The 18,725-nt window shown below is 43.0% G+C and overlaps 1 protein-coding gene across 2 annotated transcripts in view; it reads right to left on the bottom strand.

Annotated features, from left to right (window-relative positions):
• tspan33b (tetraspanin 33b) overlaps positions 1-14,550 on the bottom strand; it is a 29,615-nt gene extending 15,065 nt beyond the window's left edge. For both annotated transcript variants that reach the window (XR_010963600.1, XM_067988621.1), the window contains exons 1-3: positions 14,300-14,550; positions 4,244-4,301; positions 1,200-1,327 (exon numbers count right to left, since the gene is read on the bottom strand). Coding sequence is in view for 1 of the 2 variants with exons in the window: in XM_067988621.1 (XP_067844722.1) it covers positions 1,200-1,327; positions 4,244-4,301; positions 14,300-14,395 (282 nt within the window). In the remaining variant the exon portion in view is untranslated. The remainder of the gene's footprint in view (positions 1-1,199; positions 1,328-4,243; positions 4,302-14,299) is intronic.
• Positions 14,551-18,725: the final 4,175 nt, after the last annotated feature.

Raw genomic sequence — 18,725 nt, forward strand, 5'->3', positions numbered from 1 at the left:
AGGACATCTTTGACAAGGCAGCACTGCCTCTGAACTGCACGAACTATCAGGCAAGATTATGAACTTAAAACCCTGGAATGGGCTTAAACCCTCAACCCGCTGACACAGAGGTGAGACAGAACTGCTGCAAGCTGACACCTTTGTGCTCTATAAAGCACAAAGATTACTATTATAATTGTTATGGAATTAGAATGCAGATGTCCTCGACTCCTGCTTGCTAAGCTTCATAAAAAACAACAAAGCAGCTCTCCCAAAGGACTAGTGCGCAAAGGCACTTAAGTCATTTAGACCAGGAAGATCCTAGGCTCAATCTCCAGTCTATGCTGAGTTACCTGATCTCACCCAGGTTGGTGCGCTGCAACTATCCTCAACACTCTGGGCTTAGGAAGGGGGAAGAATTAGGATAGTGGAAATCTGGAAAACTCTCCTCCAAAAAGCTGTTGAAGCTGGGGGTCAGTTGAAAATTTCAAAACCAAGATTGATAGATTTTTGTTGGGTAAGGGTAGTAAGGGATATGGAACCAAGGCGGGTAAATGGAGTCGAGATACAGATCAGCCATGATTGAATTGAATGGCAGAACAGGCTTGAGAGGCTGAACTCCTGTTCCTATGTTTCTATCAGCAAGGGTTCCTGCTGCTAATTGCTATCCAATGTTCCCTGCTGGAAAGTGCATTTGTGTGGACAGGATTGAACTCTGCTACGACACCTCCACATACAGTACTCGCATGAAAAAAGAGCACGAGTGAGGTTCTGAAGAGTGTCTGGAACCTGTCGAAATGTGCCTCAACCTGAGTCAGCTCCTTCAGGAAGAAAATGGAGCAATATAGTGAAATGTGTTAAAACAAAAGCAGAAAGCACTAAAAGAGGAAGGAGAGTTTCGCACACTTAGCAGGGAGTGTGTTTCCCTTGGCCTGGGTAGCTGCAGATTAGGCCAGTCTGTAATCCTGTGTTTTCAATGGAGCTGTTCCAGCATGTCTACTACTGATGTCACTGAGAGGTCTACCAGCGAGAAGATCTAAAATGGTGCTAACTATACAAAATACATAAATAAATTTAAATAACGATGACCCCAGGAAGGATGAGAGCACAATGTTCTTTCAGTGAAAAAGCCGCTCTGTTCCTTTGAAATGTCAGCAGTTATGCATTGATGTTTTATTAATACACACATTTCAAACATAGCTGTGCTGCTCTAAACTCACCACTTGCAGTAGCGCAATGTTTTCTCGCAAGGCCCCAATGCAGCCGCAGAAGGTGATTAAAAACATAATGGCTCCGACCACAATCATAATTATCGCAGGATCAATTACAAAGGTATCCCGTACAGCGTCTGAAAGAAAACCAGAGCGGCAGTCATTCAGTGGACTCAATGGAGTAGATCTTGACTTTGTGCGATAGTGTAAAACGGGTGATAACGAGTCGGCAGCCCATTTTATATCTCCCGATTTTTATTTCCATTAACTTCAATAAAAATCAGTATAGATAGGAAGGAAACCTGCCTTCATTACCCCGTCTGGCCTATATGTGATTCTAGATGACTGTTAACTGCCCTCCAAAGTGGCCTGGCAAGCCACTCAGTTGTCTCAAACCACATTGGGATGAGCAATAAATGCCGGACTAGCTATCAATGCCCACATCCCAAGAATTATTTTTTTAAAAGGTGAAAATCTCCCAATACAACCACAGTACTTTTGCTCCATGCTTCCCTGATTCTTTACCCTCTCCCCTTCACCCCACTACATCACTACTGTCAGGAAGTCTGTAGACAACTCCTACCAGAACTCCTGCCTGATCACCCTTACTGAAATCCCTTCTTTCCATTGCTGTAATTCCATCTTTTATCAATATTGCTACTCCCCGTACTACTTTCCCAATTTCTTTGCCCTTTCTAAAGATCCTATAGCCTGGAATATTTAGCTCACAATCATGCTCAGGTTGTAGCCAGGTTTCTGTAATGGCTACTACATCATACCCTTTAAGCTGAATTTGTGCTTCTAACTTTCTTGTTTTATTTCTTATGCTACATGTATTAATACACATATTTGTGTTCTTATGCTACATGTATTTGTGTACAGAACTCTGATTTGGATAACTAACCCCATGCTGCAGGTCTTTTTCTCACACTTTTAGTGGTTGGGGAATCAAAAAGCCTGGAATCATTTAAGAAATAGTTGGATGGTGTGACATTAGGACTGTAGGCTTTTCTAGTTGGATATAATCCAATTTCAAGGTTGAGATGTCCACCTGTACCCTGCTATCCCGTCTAAGATAAAAATCAAAATGTAAAATAGTTGGCCTTTGATTCCCCACTCAGAATTATATAGTGGGATGGAGGCTTGTGCTTCAGAACTATCCATGCCTCTAGCCAAACTGTTCCAGTACAGCTACAACATTGGCATCTACCTGACAATGTGGAAAATTGCCCAGGTAGGTCCTGTCCACAAAAAGCAGGACGAATCCAGTCCAGCCAATTACCACCCCATCAGTCTACTCTCAATCATCAGCAAAGTGATGGAAGGCGTTGTCGACAGTGCTATCAAGCGGTACTTACCAATAACCTGCTCACCGATGCTCAGTTTGGGTTCCGCCAGGACCACTCGGCTCCAGACCTCATTACAGCCTTGGTTCAAACATGGACAAAAGAGCTGAATTCTAGAAGTGAGGTGAGAGTAACTGCCCATGATATCAAGGCAGCATTTGACCGAGTGTGGCACCAAGGAGCCCTAGTAAAATTGAAGTCAATGGGAATGAGGGGGAAAACTCTCCAGTGGCTGGAGTCATACCTAGCACAAAGGAAGATGGTGGTGGTTGTGGGAGGCCAATCATCTTAACCCCAGGACATTACTGCAGGAGTTCCTCAGGGCAGTGTTCTAGGCCCAACCATCTTCAGCTGCTTCATCAATGACCTTCACTCCATCATAAGGTCAGAAATGGGGATGTTCGCTGATGATTGCACAGTGTTCAGTTCCATTTGCAACCCCTCAGATAATGAAGCAGTCCGTGCCAGCATGCAGCAAGACCTGGACAACATCCAGGCTTGGGCTGATAAGTGGCAAGTAACATTCGCGCCAGACAAGTGCCAGGCAATGACCATCTCCAACGAGGGAGTCTAAACACCTCCCCTTGACATTCAGTGGCATTACCATCACCGAATCCCCCACCATCAACATCCTGGGGGTCACCATTGACCAGAAACCTAACTGGACCGACCACATAAATACTGTGGCTACAAGAGCAGGTCAGAGGCTGGGTATTCTGCGGCGAGTGACTCACCTCCTGACTCCCCAGAGCCTTTCCACCATCTACAAGTTACAAGTCAGGAGTGTGATGGAATACTCTCCACTTGCCTGGATGAGTGCAGCTGCAACAATACTCGACACCATCCAGGACAAAGCAGCCCGCTTGATTGGCACCCCTTCCACCACCCTAAACATTCACTCCCTCCACCACTGGCGCACAATGGCTGCAGTGTGTACCATCCACAGGATGCACTGCAGCAACTCACCAAGGCTTCTTCGACAGCACCTCCCAAACCCGCGACCTCTACCACCTAGAAGGACAAGGGCAGCAGGCACGTGGGAACAACACCGCCTGCACGTTCCCCCCCCCCAAGTCACACACCATCCCGACTTGGAAATATATCGCCACTCCTTCATCGTCGCTGGGTCAAAATCCTGGAACTCCTTACCTAACTAGCACTATGGGAGAACCTTCACCACACAGACTGCAGCGGTTCAAGAACGCGGCTCACCACCACCTCAAGGGCAATTAGGGATGGACAATAAATGCTGGCCTTGCCAGCGACGCCCACATCCCATGAACTAATAAAAAAAAGGTGCTTTTTCATATATTTATGGTACTATTGAGGTATGGATCTTTGAAACTCATGTAAGACTTGCATTTGCTGGGAGACCTAGTTCATGTACTTAGATCACAGGGGATATAATCTTGTATCTAGAATGAATATGGAATTGTTATAACTCATCTTCGCTGGTGTAGTATGTGCTAGGCTAAATGCAAAACTGCTATATCTGACCTTCATTGCAGAGATGCTCTGTATATGTTTAGAATGTACATAGAACTACTGTGCCTGATCATTGCTGGTATATGTGTAGAATACAGAAGTTACTACAAAGTTTAGGAGTTATAGCTACTTTGAAATTCCAAGTTGCCCAATGCAGGGTTTTGAAGATTCTCTGAACCTTATTGTCCATATAACAGAATAAAGGGGAAGCTTCTCACCTACCTGTGGCTTTCTGAATCTTAGCGTATATCCCTACAGCAACAATCACCAGTGAGATGATCTGCAAGGAAAGAAAATAAATAGAAAACTGTCTGAACATCAAAGGTGTGAACATCAGTGACCTCTGCTCACTTAACCAGAAGCAAACACTAGGCTTATTAAAACAGGAGGATTTTTTTTTTGCAGCATTCAAATGATAATAGCAAAAGGTATTCCAGGAGATAGTTGCATTACACCAAGTGATTAATATAGCTTTAAAGTACAGTTACTTAACCAATATGCCATATGACACAGACAACATTGTGCTGGAATAGCTCCATTTCCACAGGAATGTAAGTGAGTTCTGCAGCTCTCTGCCAAGTCCAACCTTGATATCCAGTAGCACGTACTAAGAAGTGAATATATAACCCTAAATCCTTCCAGCTTTTGCTGCCTATGTAACTCTCACAGAAGAAGGGAAACATCTACAGGAAATGTAAACATTTCTCCCATGTTGTCCTGAAAGAACCAACCCATACTATGGCACAGTTCCACAGAAACTGATTGCCCTGTGTAACCTCTGATTTTTTCTCAAAGCTCATCTCCCTTACACTTGGGATCAAGATTGTTGCTCTTGTTTGTACCTATTCTGCTGCCTGTACATCTTTTTTGTAGTGTGGTGACCAGAACTCAACACAACACAATACAAGTGTGGTCTTACTAGTGCATTATAAAACCTTACCATAATCTATGTAGGCTTGTGTTCTACTGATCTGATTATACATCCCAGAATTCTATTATCTCTTTAAATTGCTTTGTCAAATTATCTAGATATTGAAAATGATGAGTTTATGACTCCCAGCCCCTTTTCTATGTTCACCTCTGTTGGATTATGACATTCATTTGTTTTTCAAACTATTTACATATCCTCTCCATCTGGCAGCCCTTCATTACCTTGCCTAAGTGCATGTTCAGATCCTAAGCAGTGAGTGTTGGCAGGCTATTCAACAGCGCAGGGCATCACAGCTGAGTCTGTTTGTCCTAAACTGACATCGACACATGTGCACTTTCCAGGGGAATTCACCCGGGCTGCTCTTGTGCACCTTCTGGTGGATGTTCCAAGAGCAGCAATAGGAGAGCTTGGAATAGGAGAGGTTGATTCCCCACTCTTTTGGGTAGGAAACGACAATGGTATGGAAAGACCTGGGGTAGGGGAATACATTTAAATGAGATGGAGGCGGAAATAGTGTACTGTACATTTTCTATGAATTAATGAAGAGAGGGAAGTGCTACGTTACTGCTTAATGACTTCTCCATAGATAGCAACAACAACTTGCACTTATATAGCACCTTCAACATAGAAAACGTCCCAAGGTGCTACACAGAGGTGTAATGAAAAAAAAATGGATGGCGAGCCAAAGAAGGAGATATTAGTAGAGATAACCAAAAGGTTAGTCACAGAGGTGAGTTAAAGGTCTTCAAGGAGCGGAGGGAGGTAAAATGACCGAGGGGTTTAGAGAGGAATTCCAGAGCATGAGATCTAGGTGGCTTAAGGCACGGCTAATGGTATGACAAAGTGGGGGATACACAAGAGGAATGCTGGATTCTTGAAGGGTGTAGAGCTAGAGGAGGTTACAGAAATAAGAAGGGGCGAGGCCATGAAGGGATTTAAAGACAAGGATGAGAATTTTAAATATGAGGCATTGGGGCCTTTTTTTTATTCGTTCATGGGATGTGGGCGTTGCTGGCGAGGCCAGCATTTATTGCTGATCCCTAATTGCCCTTGAGAAGGTGGTGGTGAGCCGCCTTCTTGAACTGCTGCAGTATGTGTGGTGAAGGTTCTCCCACAGTGCTGTTAGGAAGGGAGTTCCAGGATTTTGACCCAGCGATGATGAAGGAATGGTGATATATTTCCAAGTCGGGATGGTGTGGGACTTGGAAGAGATCGTGCAGGTGGTGGTGTTCCCACATGCCTGCTGCCCTTGTCCTTCTAGGTGGTAGAGGTCGTGGGCTTAGGACGTGCTGTCGAAGAAGCCTTGGTGAGTTGCTGCAGTGCATCCTGTGGATGGTACACACTGCAGCCACAGTGCGCCGGTGGTGAAGGGAGTGAATGTTTAGGATGGTGGAAGGAGTGCCAATCAAGCGGGCTGCTTTGTCCTGGATGGTGTCAAGCTTCTTGAGTGTTTTGGAGCTGCACTCATCCAAGCAAGTGGAGAGTATTCCATCACACCCCTGACTTGTGCCTTGTAGATGGTGGAAAGGCTTTGGGGAGTCAGGAGGTGAGTTACTCACCGCAGAATACCCAGCCTCTGACCCACTCTTGAAACCACAGTATTTATATGGCTGGTCCAGTTAAGTTTCTGGTCATTGGTGACCCCCAGGATGTTGATGGTGGGGGATTTGCAATGATAATGCCGTTGAATGTCAAGGGGAGGTGATTAGACACTCTCTTGTTGGAGATGGTCATTGCCTGGCATTTGTCTGGCGTGAATGTAACTTGCCATTTATCAGCCCAAGCCTGGATGTTGTCCAGGTCTTGCTGCATGCCGGCGCGGACTGCTTCATTGTCTGAGGGGTTGCGAATGGAACTGAACACTGCAATCATCAGCGAACATCCCCATTTCTGACCTTATGTTGGAGGGTAGGTCATTGATGAAGCAGCTGAAGATGGTTGGGCCTAGGACATTGCCCTGAGGAACTCCTGCAGCAATGTCCTGGGGCTGAGATGATTGGCCTCCAACAACCACTACCATCCTCCTTTGTGCTAGGTATGACTCCAGCCAGTGGAGAGTTTTCTCCCTGATTCCCATTGACTTCAATTTTACTAGGGTTCCTTGGTGCCACACTCAGTCAAAAGCTGCCTTGATGTCAAGGGCAGTCACTCTTACCTTACCTCTGGAATTCAGCTCTTTTGTTCATGTTTGGACCAAGGCTGCAATGAGGTCTGGAGCCGAGTGGTCCCGGCGGAACCCAAACTGAGCATCGGTGAGCAGGTTATTGGTGAGTAAGTGCCTCTTGATAGCACTGTCAACGACACCTTCCATCACTTTGCTGATGATTGAGAGTAGACTGATGTGGCGGCAATTGGCCGGATTGGATTTGTCCTGCTTTTTGTGGACAGGACATACCTGGGCAATTTTCCACATTGTCGGGTGTTGTAGCTGTACTGGAACAGTTTGGCTAGAGGCGCGGCTTGTTCTGGAGCACAAGCCTTCAGCACTATAACCGGGATGCTGTCGGGGCCCATAGCCTTTGCTGTACGCAGTGCACTCAGCCGTTTCTTGATATCATGTGGAGTGAATCAAATTGGCTGAAGACTGGCTTCTGTGATGGTGGGGATATCGGGAGGAGGCCTTGTGGGGATGTTTACGAGCCTCCTCCTCCCGTTAGTTGTTTAATTGTCCACCACCATTCACGACAGGCCTGGGAGCCTAAGTAGGTCAGCAAGGACAGGGGTAGTGGGAGAGCGGGACTTGGTATGGGATAGGATAGGGGCAGCATAATTGTGCATGAGCTCGAGTTTACAGAAAGTGGAGTATGGGTGGCCAGCCAGGAGAATAATGGATTAGTTGAGTCTGGAGGTGACAAAAGGCATAGATGAGGGTTTCAACAGCAGACGGGTTGAGTTGGGGGGTGGGTTCAATGTTATGGAGGTGGAAGTAGGTATTTGTGATGGAGAGGATATCGGGTCAGAAACTCAGTTCAGGGTTGAATAAAACGCCGAGCTTGCTAACAATCTGGTACAACCCGAGACAGTGGCCGGAGAGGGGGATGGAATCAGTATCAAAGTTATGGGTTTGTGGTAAAGGCTGAAAAAAAACGGGAATCAAAACTTTGCTCTGAAGTGAGACTGGATTCTGAGGGAGAATTAGATGGTTTTCATTTGACTTTCTTTGTGTGGTTTTATGTATTACAAATGTTCTAAATTACTGAAAGCCACTGAACACTAAGGATACTTTTTTACTCCTTTTCTTTATCTATTTCCCCTGGTTGGTTTCTTCCCAAGACTGAACTCTCTAGAATACTATACCATGAATATCTGAACCCATAGGCACCTCTGAGCTATATCTACAGAGGTTCCTTGTGCCTTGCATAATCAAATACTCCCTGCCTTCAAATACTACAGATGCTCACGCACTGACTGTCCCTATAGATGTGTATCCCTCACACCACATGCTGCTGTCTTTCCAAAGTACTTAATCTTAAAGAGAAATGAATACCTTCCAGAGGCACATCACAAGATTGGAAACTGGGGGTCATACAGCAGAATTACATTGCATTAGAAGGTGTTACTGATGAACGCACTCTATTATTTTTGGTGGGAGACATGGGCAGTAGAATACACAGATAAATAGAGTGAACAGTCAGACAGAAGGGCCCACAGGTTGGCAGTGGGCTACTCAGGCAGCCACCAGTCAGGCAGTTACCTCAGTCACTTTTGTTCTCTGCTGAGTTGTAAGGTGGACTGGAATCTAGTGAAATCATAAAAGAAAGGCTGAATGCAAAACATGTATACAACAAAAGAAAGATTTGCATTTATATTGTGCCTTTCATGACTTCAGGACATCCCAAAGTGCCAATGAAGTACTTTTGAAGTGTAGTCACTATTGTAATGTAGGAATTACAACAATTAAGGTTAAGAATTATAAAAGCAACTGGCCAAAATATGCATATTTTATGCATTGTAATAATAAAATACCAAAAACTATGAGTGGACATGTTTGTTGTGAGTTAAGTGGCAGTGTTTATCTTAGCATAAATTTGACCATGGCAACGTGCTATTTGACAGTAAGTATTACAGAGATAGAGCTGAACTGAACAGTGAATTGCAAGCTATGTAGCGGTCACTGATCAAAAGTCGAAGCTAGGATCTTTTGATCTGTATGGGTCAGTTGGACTAAATTGGGCTAGCTCCCTTTAATTTGTATAATTAACTGTGGTTATTACAAAATAGAATTAACAGGGCAAACTGGTCAATCTGAAAATATAGATATGTCAGTGAGTATGAACACCATCTCATAATCATGGAAGCTGCTTGCTGTTTTTAATAGTGGCTCGTAGATTATATACATGATGTATGAAGTGCTGAATAAGCAGTAATGAACACAGTAAAGGCAGTGTTCGCAAAATCATCACTTGGTCTTAGTCATTCAGCTCGGAATGCAAAGCAGCCACTAGTACCCACAAAAAGAATGAGATTAACTCAGATGAAACACTTTCACAGTCCAATTAACATGACACAAAACCAAAAAAAACAACAGTCCAGCAACAACTGTGAGCAGGGCTCAGCTTTAAAATTATTTCCCTCATTCTCCTACAGTTTTCTCTTGCTGAGGTGCGGCTCCATGGGCCACCCTCCGGATCCTCACCCATGTAGACGTTCTCCATGTGTGAGCATACATTGTCAGCAGGCTATTCACCATGGAAGGCATCACAGTAGAGCCCAATTCTGTGACATCCATACACGCGCACACATATATATTCCAGCACGTGTCACTGGATAGTATTCAGGAGCAGCAACCCTGGATGATTCCCCCCCCCCCCCCGACCTCCTCCCCCTCCCCCTCCTTAGCCCAGGCATGTTGAGGACAATTGTATCACTGCAACTGCTGGCCAGGCTTAATATAGGCAGCAAAATGAACCTGAGACTTTCTGCTCTGTGTGGCTTAGTACTGCACCAAGCTTTATTCACTGGGTTGTCGAGTGAGATAAAAATATTTTACTACTAAGAAAATGACTGCTCCTGCACAGTTCTTTCTGAAAGGGAGCCTAAATGGCATTTCATCCTGGGGTTGTGTGATATTGGATAACACGCAATGTCAAGTGTGTTATGAAGCAGCAACACGTGACTGGTTGATAAAACCTCATAAACAACCATGGCAAGCTCATCCAATGTGTTGCATGTGATGTGACAAATTGTACATGATATAAAGGAATATCTTAGCTTCTATTAATTATAAATCTGCATTGAGAGGGTAAAGTGAGGTACAAAGAAAAAACTGCATATGCTGAAAATCTGAAATAAAAACAGGAAACACTGCAAATATACAGTAGGTTCATATCAGCAGCAGAAAAGGCTAACATTTCAGGTAAAGACACTCAGTCAGAACTTAACCTGTCTTCTCTTTTCAGATGCTGAAAGACTGCTGTGTATTTATACTTCCAACATTTTCTGTTTTTGTTCCATGAAAAAGTGCTAACTAACCCTTTTTTAAAAAAGAAAAAAAGAGGAATGACAGCCAGAAGACTACATGACATTCTAATCACAATGGTTTATGTTATACTGCAATTGTTCTGTAAAAGCACATAGTCACACAGTTATACATTGCTGAAGTAGTGCGCGGTATGTGTGGTTCAGCATCTTTACATGATGTAGAGTGATAGAAGGTGAGCCTTACATAGTACCTTACAGAGGATCTGGGGCTGTTTCTGGCGAGTGATATTGGCTTTTACAGCTCGAGTTGTCTTTTCCAGTAATCTCTTTGAACACTGGATATTTTCAGCCCTATTGTAAGCTCCTAAAGGCAGGCCATGACCCTCTTGCGGCTGCCTGGGTTATATGGGGAACAATGCTGTGTTTTGGCACTGTTTACACAATAGTGTCATGTGTTTGCAAACAAAACAAAAATAAGTTGGTCTTCCAGTAAAATAATATTTTCATTTACATAGCAACTTTCATGTCTTAAAGTGCTCCACAGATTGCTTTTTGAGCAGCAGTGACTGTTGTGTGAGCAAATGTGGCAGCCATTCTGCACCAACTAAGTGAGCAATACCAGCTGATCTGTATTAGGGGGAGGAAGGAAAGTTGGCCGGGACACTGAGGCAACTCCCTAAGCCTCTTCAAATAGCGCCATAGAATCCTTAATGTCCACCAGAACAGATGTTCGAAGGACAGAATTTCTAAGTGCCGGCTGTAAAGACTTACAGATTGCTCTGAACAGATTCCCCTCAATAAGGAAAGCAGGTTGAGATCTCAGAGGCAGTTTCTCTTTAGAAAGAATGTGCAGCAGCATCACAATCACCTGGAACAGCAATTTTTTCAGAAGATAGATTATTCTTAAAGATGAATGCTGCTCATAGCTGTCTTTGTTTTGTATTCACTCGTTTTCTGCTGTGCTAGTTGACTGTGAAATGTTTAATCTGAGCCAAGATTGAGCTTACCTCCTGTTGTTTGACTGTTTTTATTAATAAATGTTTGACTACAGTGGTTTGGAGTGGGATTCAAGAGTGCATGTGAAATAATCAAGGGGATAAGGGGAGAAAGTGAAAACAGCATGACTATGATGCCACATGTAGGTGCGTTGTCAGCTCTATTTGCGCATTTCAATAAGCAGCAAAGATCTGAAAGGAATGGTCTGTTGCTGGAGGATCCTGTCAGTGTCATTTTGGGATTGGAGCTTCAAACATTCAGTGCATACAACACTGGAGGGGAAATTCTTCTGTGCATCACACACATATACCCATATACATATAATTGGCACATGGCTTTGACCTTGGATAAATGTAATGCACAGAGTGATATTTTTCTCCTAGATACCGTGGGGACTGCCATGCCTGACAGGATACCTGAGATCTGTAACATGCCTTGTGGCGAATTGTGGACACAAAATCAGTTCCTAGTGGGCATGGGCCTATGGCACAGAACTGTCTCTATTTTGGCACTAAATTTGATGACATTAGTGCCCAAAATGGAAACAACAACTTGCATTTATATAGCGCCTTTGACATAGTAAAATGTCCCAAGGCACTTCACAGAAGCGATCAGACAAAGTGTTTAATTCCCCAGTATAAAATAGCTGTATGTGAGGAGAGTCTGTGGTTACTAATTAGTCATTTACTAACTCGCCCTGGAAGTACTCCTACAAATGCTTACCACATTGGCACAATTGTGCCACTCGCCACCCCGTTACCTGTAGACAAGTTACATATGTCAGAAACAGATTTGGTTTAACCCCTTTCGGCCAGTGAGTTTTTGCACGAGTCTATTCTTCAAATTAAAAGTTTAACTGCAATCCCATCTGCATGTTCCAGTGGTTCGGATGGTCATTAAAGATCTACGGCACTATTCAAAGGAGAGCAGCGAGTTCTCCTGGCATCGTAGCCAACATCCCTCACTCGCCATTATCAAAAACAGATTACCTAGTCATTTATCTCATTATTGTTCGCGGGATCTTGCAATGCGTAAAATGGCTGCCATATTTATCTACATAACAACAACCACTCAATTTCAAACTAATTAATTGTGTTTAAATGGTTTTGAGATATAGAAAGGCACTATATAAATGCAATTCTTTCTTTTTCTTGGCAACTCTGGAGTACCAGATACACCACACCTTGTCTTCAGAAATTGTACTGATTTCAGACTCACTCAGAAGGCACTAACTCCTTCTTTGGATATGGTTCCACAGACAACCCCCTCAGTACTTTCCCCAAGTAGTCATTTTCCTTGTGTGAACCTAGACAATGAATGTCAGGAGGCATCACAGCTGACTCAAACTTGTCCTTATATAATGGTCACATGCTTGCACACTTCCATCAGGATTCACTGGATAGCGATAAGGAGTGGGATCTTAGCCAATTTTCTCCTCCCACATGGTGAGTTCTTAACTTCAGCTGTGCTTTGGAAGGGAAGGCAGACTGAGCTAAGAAGCTTCCCTACTGAAAGTAAAAATCAAAGGGGAAGTCCACTCCAGCTCCTCTCACCCAGTGCTCAGAGCATCATTGGCAGCAAGCTGGGGACAAGTCAAATTAATGGTTTTGAGATGTTCCTGAGAAACACAATATGGTGCTTTTTAAATGCAAGTCTTTTGTTTTACAACTTTGGAGTACATTATGGCTCCACTTGGGCCAAAGAGTGATACACGGTGTTGGGGAATGAAGGGGTAATTTATGTGCATGTGTGTGTGTGTGTAGATGTATATTATGTCATACCTTTTAAGAAAAATCTTGCTCCAGCACATGTCCATCCTACTCCAAGTGTCACAGTATATGAATGAAGCTGGTCATTTCCTGCTGGTTTTTCTGACCTTGCAAACCTGGCCTCTCCCCAAGGACAAGAGCCAACGATTTACAAGCAGCTGCCAAATACACTCTAATTGACCTCTGAATGTGCAGATTTAGTTCACTTCCCCACAGGAAGTGTCCAAGCTGTGGTATTAAAGAGACAGGCTACATTAACCAGCTTCAAAATGTCACAGTCATGCTCCAGGCCCAGACTACTTGTAAACAACGCCATGGAAGATCACTTAGTTTTATAATTATAACTATCATGGAATGCTGGTAATATTTTTCCAGTTTTTCTTTTAAAGACTCTTTATGAGGAAGTTAAATACAATATTATCACAGTGAAAGGGTAATCGCAACTAGGCTCCCCTGATCATTGAATTGTCCAATGTGGAACTGAGCCATACAAACCAGGACACTCCCAGAGTTGATCCCCAACCTGTGATGAGTTAACTGATTATCAGCTAGGGCTGCAGTTGGAACTGGCTCTCTTAGAGCTGTGCACCAGTACAAGTGGTAAGGTAATCTTGGGATGAACTCTGCATAAAATGGATGCAACAATCAATAGAAATCTCAAGGACACAAATCTACAACACATCTCTGCAGAGGGAGGGAAATGGGAAGATGCCCCACCCACTCCAGGCACCAGTGCCCCCAGATGAGATAGAACAATCCCTCACCCAGCTACCCCTTCCCCCTAAAGCCACCTGGATCCCACTATACCAATACATACAACTGATCTGACATGCTCACTGTATCAATGTACACTCCTGCAAATTCCATGAAAACAAAAAGCATAACTGCACCAACATGTAAAACAGTGGACCATTTAAAAAAAAATAATAGACACCTCAACAAATGATTACAAATCAGTCAAGTAATAATCAAAATGAAATTTGAACACATGCTCAAACAATCCCCACTAATAGCTTCAATTAGAACTGATGAGTACTGTTACTGAGCGAAGAAGGGATTACATAAGGTGCTGCCAAAAATTAAGCTTTAAACAAAATAAATTAAGCACGCATACATTTTCTGGAAAGATGGACTGTAAATGTCAGATCAGCAATTACTTACCCAGAACAGGAAACTGAAGAAAAATAGATAATATTTAATCCAGGGGTTAATAAATGTAATATTTTCACCTCTGTTCAACCTTCTTCCAATATCCATTGTGGAAATTCAACAGCTGCTAAAAATATATATATATCAGGACAGGGAAAGAGAAAAGAATCCACCAAATGAGAACCGATAAAGAAAATGTCAGCAGACTTCTGGCTTGATGTTCTTGTGCAGTGTGTGTGCATGCGTGTGTGAATGAGCCTGCTTGTTACTGAACACTGCGACTTACTCTGTGCCTCCAGTTGGTTCTGTACCATAAATAGACGTATTCTCTTATCAGCCAAATGCATCCAGCTCCGACACAACATGAGCTGGAATACTGATTCAGCATTAGATGGGGCACATTTGGAATCAGGATACACAGGACCGGCTGCAGTGCTGTTTTTTTAAATTTTGTTAATTACTGAAGTCAATGGTTTTGATAAACAAATGCCTATAGCTGTGCCCTTGATCTCTTTTGTTCTGGCCTTCAGAGTAAGACTTTAGTATGATTTCATTCATCTGTGTCATATACACACATATATATACACATGCACTTTAAGCAAAACAATCACTAAATACTAGGATGTTATTCTCCTCACAAAGATTTTCAGTATCAGTTAAAATGCTTTTCTGCCAATTTATGCTAATTTCCAACAAATGTGCATAATTTGCAAATTGCAGTATTGATAACTGGCTGCAGAGTTTTTACTGACTACCGTTGTTTAAGGTACAAACAGAAGGGGACCCTTGCAAATGAATATTCCCATGCCATGTACTAAAAGCTTCTGTTTTCGGGATTCCACTTTACATCATTGAATTAGAGAAGCTTCATGCTGCAGTTATTAACTGCAGGCAGTGTAAAGTACCATATTGCATTGCTGTAGATATAATGAATGCACCTACATAAAAATGAGCAGAAACATTCATTATAAGCATAACTTAATAGGATCTGTAGGCCATTAACTTTTGCTCTCTTATCATGTTTGATGTAACATGCTCATTTTAGAACATCCAATTTCTCTGTCGGTTTGATTCCTGGTGTGTTGAGTTTACTGATGGTGCATTTTTGAGCATAGGTCACTGGATAGCAATCAGAAGCAGGAATGGTAGCTGATATTTTTTTCCACTTCTCGGCAAGAGTTACTAAGCCATATAAATCAGGAGGGTCCCAGATTCTATCCTACGTATGTGTGAATTAGCTTATCTTAGCAGGAGGGGGAAGTGGAGACACTACCATTGGCTTTAGCGCTCCTCGATTAGGATGGGGAATAATCAGCCATAGCTCCAACTCCTCATCGCCATCCAGTGACCCTTGCTGGAAACATTGCATGGATGGATTTCAGATGAGGATAGAATTGGGCTTGATGTGTCATGCCACAAATGGTTAAATAGTTTACTGACACTGACTGTTTAGGCTCATATATATGAAGAATAACCACTTGGGCGAGAAATTGGAGGGTATCTGGCGCTCATTAAATGATACCTCAGCGAGTGGTCAATGCCTTCTGGAGAAGAGTGAAGATAAGGGGAAGAAAATAAATTAACATGTCACACTACTAACGGATGTTTCTAGTACACCATGTGGCGCAAGGTTTACAGCTACAACCAGGGTGTAAATAGCCTCACATATTGTAGGAAGGTTAAACAGGCAATTTCCTCTTTAGTTGCAACAATGGATTTTGCTGAACAGAGCACTAAAGTCATTGAGAACCTCTGACAAATAAGAGTTAGAGTACTGTTTTTTTTATTGTTTTGTTTTGCCCAAGAAGTTTACACACTTTCTGGGGACCTGGTTTGAGAGAGCACATGCTTTGATACAGATTTCATAATATTGCAAATAAATGTAATGAGAGTCATATATAGTTTGTGGAAGGGCTGAGGTTCTAAACGGCAATGAATTTACTGTGTTGGTGCCACATTAATACTGCCCCTGCCTTTGCATAGCATTGTGTTGCTAACATCATGTGTGGCACCTCATGGGGAAAGGGGAAGTATATAGATAGCTTTTTGGCAACCAAAGGTATTAATGAATATGGGCCAAAGGCAGGTATATGGAGTTAGATCACAGATCAGCCATGATCTTATCAAATGGTGGAGCAGGCACGAGGGGCTGAATGGCCTACTCCTGTTCCTATGTTCCTATAAGCTGATGTTCCTCTGCTTTATGCCTAGAGAGTGCTCAGTTCCCAGGCACAAAGCAGAGGAAAAAGTGGAAGTATATGGGCCAACTTTCCAACCTCTTTGCGTTGCCATGAAATTTCCAGCATTTCCTCTTGGGGTGGAGGGGGAGTAGTGCTTGCATGGAATAGACAAACGCATTCAAATTGCATTTAAATGAGGCAGGAGTGACATAAAGGCATCCCCTGCCTCATGTCGTCTTCCATTGCTGGAGAAGCCCCAGATGAAGCAGGCCTTATTCCTTGCGCCCTCCGATGTGAGTGGGGCTTACTGTTGGAGCCATGCAGAAGGAAAGTGCTATTGTGCAAAGAAGAGGATCGGGGCTGCTAGAAGACCCCACAGCCTGCAGCCATTACTGATGCTGCAGGCCTCAGGTTCAGGTCATGACAGGCGAAGCGCACTTTGGGTGAGCTTTGCCTAATTGCCATTCACGCTGGGGTGGGAGAAGCAAAATCAGCCCCATAACGTATTGTCAGCTCACCACAGAATTGTGATTCTGCTGGGAGCAAGACCCAAATTAAATTAATGTACAAACAGAAAACATTTTAGGGACAGGAAAAGGCCAATACGCCCATCCCTTTTCAATAGATTGCAATTCCTACCTACTTGTCTTCTCAATATATTTCTGTGTCTGCTAGGAAAAATGTAAACACAAGTAATAAATGGCGTAATGTCATGAGAAAGTGCCAGTGGATGATTTGTCTGTGTTTAGTGCTGGGCTGAGCATGCCTAACCTTCCAAAAAAGACGAATGAAAAATGAGAAGAGAATCCTACTTGCTAAGGGCATTAATGATGAACTTGTACAGCATTGTGTGATATTTTACTCCAGTAACTAGTGAGCTTCACAAAGGGAAGACCTTGAAAAAACGCCACCACAGTGTAGTGGCCTTTAGCAGTGGAGGGGGAGTAGGAGAACAGGACTCAGAAAAATGTGGTGCATGACTTACAGCCCATACTAGCCCAGGCAGTAGGTGTACAGAATCAGCCATCTGGATATGGTAAAGAAGCAGTCTGAGGATCACCCGTGAGACTATTGCTGAAGTGAACCGCCTAGTCCACAAAGACCTACATGGACAGGCAGCCAAACACAATGCATTATCAGTGGCACGGAGCCGTGCATGCTGTGTGAAGAGAGCAGATAGCACATTATCAGTATGCTCGCAGACTTATTCATTTGGGATTGGCACTGGTAACTGTGTAATATGTTTAAACAGTAGTTTTCATTTAACATACTTTGACAGCAAAGGTTCCCTCATGATATTATTTAAAAAGTATAATTTTATTAAAACTGTTTGAAAGATAAATGTTCAATGTCATAAAAAATAACATTTTATTGGCTGTGTGTGGTTTACTATTTGTTGGCTTTTTGACAGCACCATTGCTCAACCCACGACAGATGGGTGAGCAGTCACACGCTAACCAGGAGGTAAATACAGTGGAACCCGCTTAATTGCAATCGCCTGGGACAACCTCACAAATTGCAATAAAACGGGGATTTCTATAAAGTGGGAAACAACAAAAATCAAGGCTGGTCTCATGCATAATAACCTTTATTTTCCTAAATTACAAAGATGAATACGGTGCAACGTCTTAAAAATTGCAACATCTTTAAAAGGTGAATACAGAATAATATCTTAAAAATTAAAGATAAATGCTCACAACTTGAGAGTTTTTTTTATGCTGCCAAAAATTCTGTTTTTTTTTTGTTGGGATATCAGAATTCATCAACCGCAGCATTTTCCCTTCCAGTGCATAAAATTCATTAAACGTTTCACTATCTGTTGACTCGATGAATTGACGCACAGTGCACAGTGCAGAATCGACCTCTCCAACTTTGGGAATTTCCAGCTCTGGCACATCCTCATTCACATCCTCTGCAGCCTCTGTTTACCAGACTTTCCAAGAAGAAATGATTTCTGCATCAGTCATCTCTCCATGCTTTCCTCGCTGAGTTCGTTGGCAAGCTCATTAGCTTTAGCTTTCAACAGGTAGCAGTCAAGCGGGATTTTCTGAGCTCTTTTGTGGTTAAACCACCTAAGCAGTGCTTCATCAATGTTGGACTTCTTAGTTTCATGCTTCCAATTCCTATCCTGGTTCTCATTTTTTACCCAGTTCTTCAAGACGTTCACTTTTCTTTTCAGAATTCTAGAAACCCGAGATTGAGAAATGCCATGCTTCTATGCGACTAGCTTTTGAATCCTCAATTCTTTCAAACTGTTC

This window comes from Heptranchias perlo, chromosome 8, assembly GCF_035084215.1.
Source record: "Heptranchias perlo isolate sHepPer1 chromosome 8, sHepPer1.hap1, whole genome shotgun sequence".
NCBI lineage: Eukaryota > Metazoa > Chordata > Chondrichthyes > Hexanchiformes > Hexanchidae > Heptranchias > Heptranchias perlo.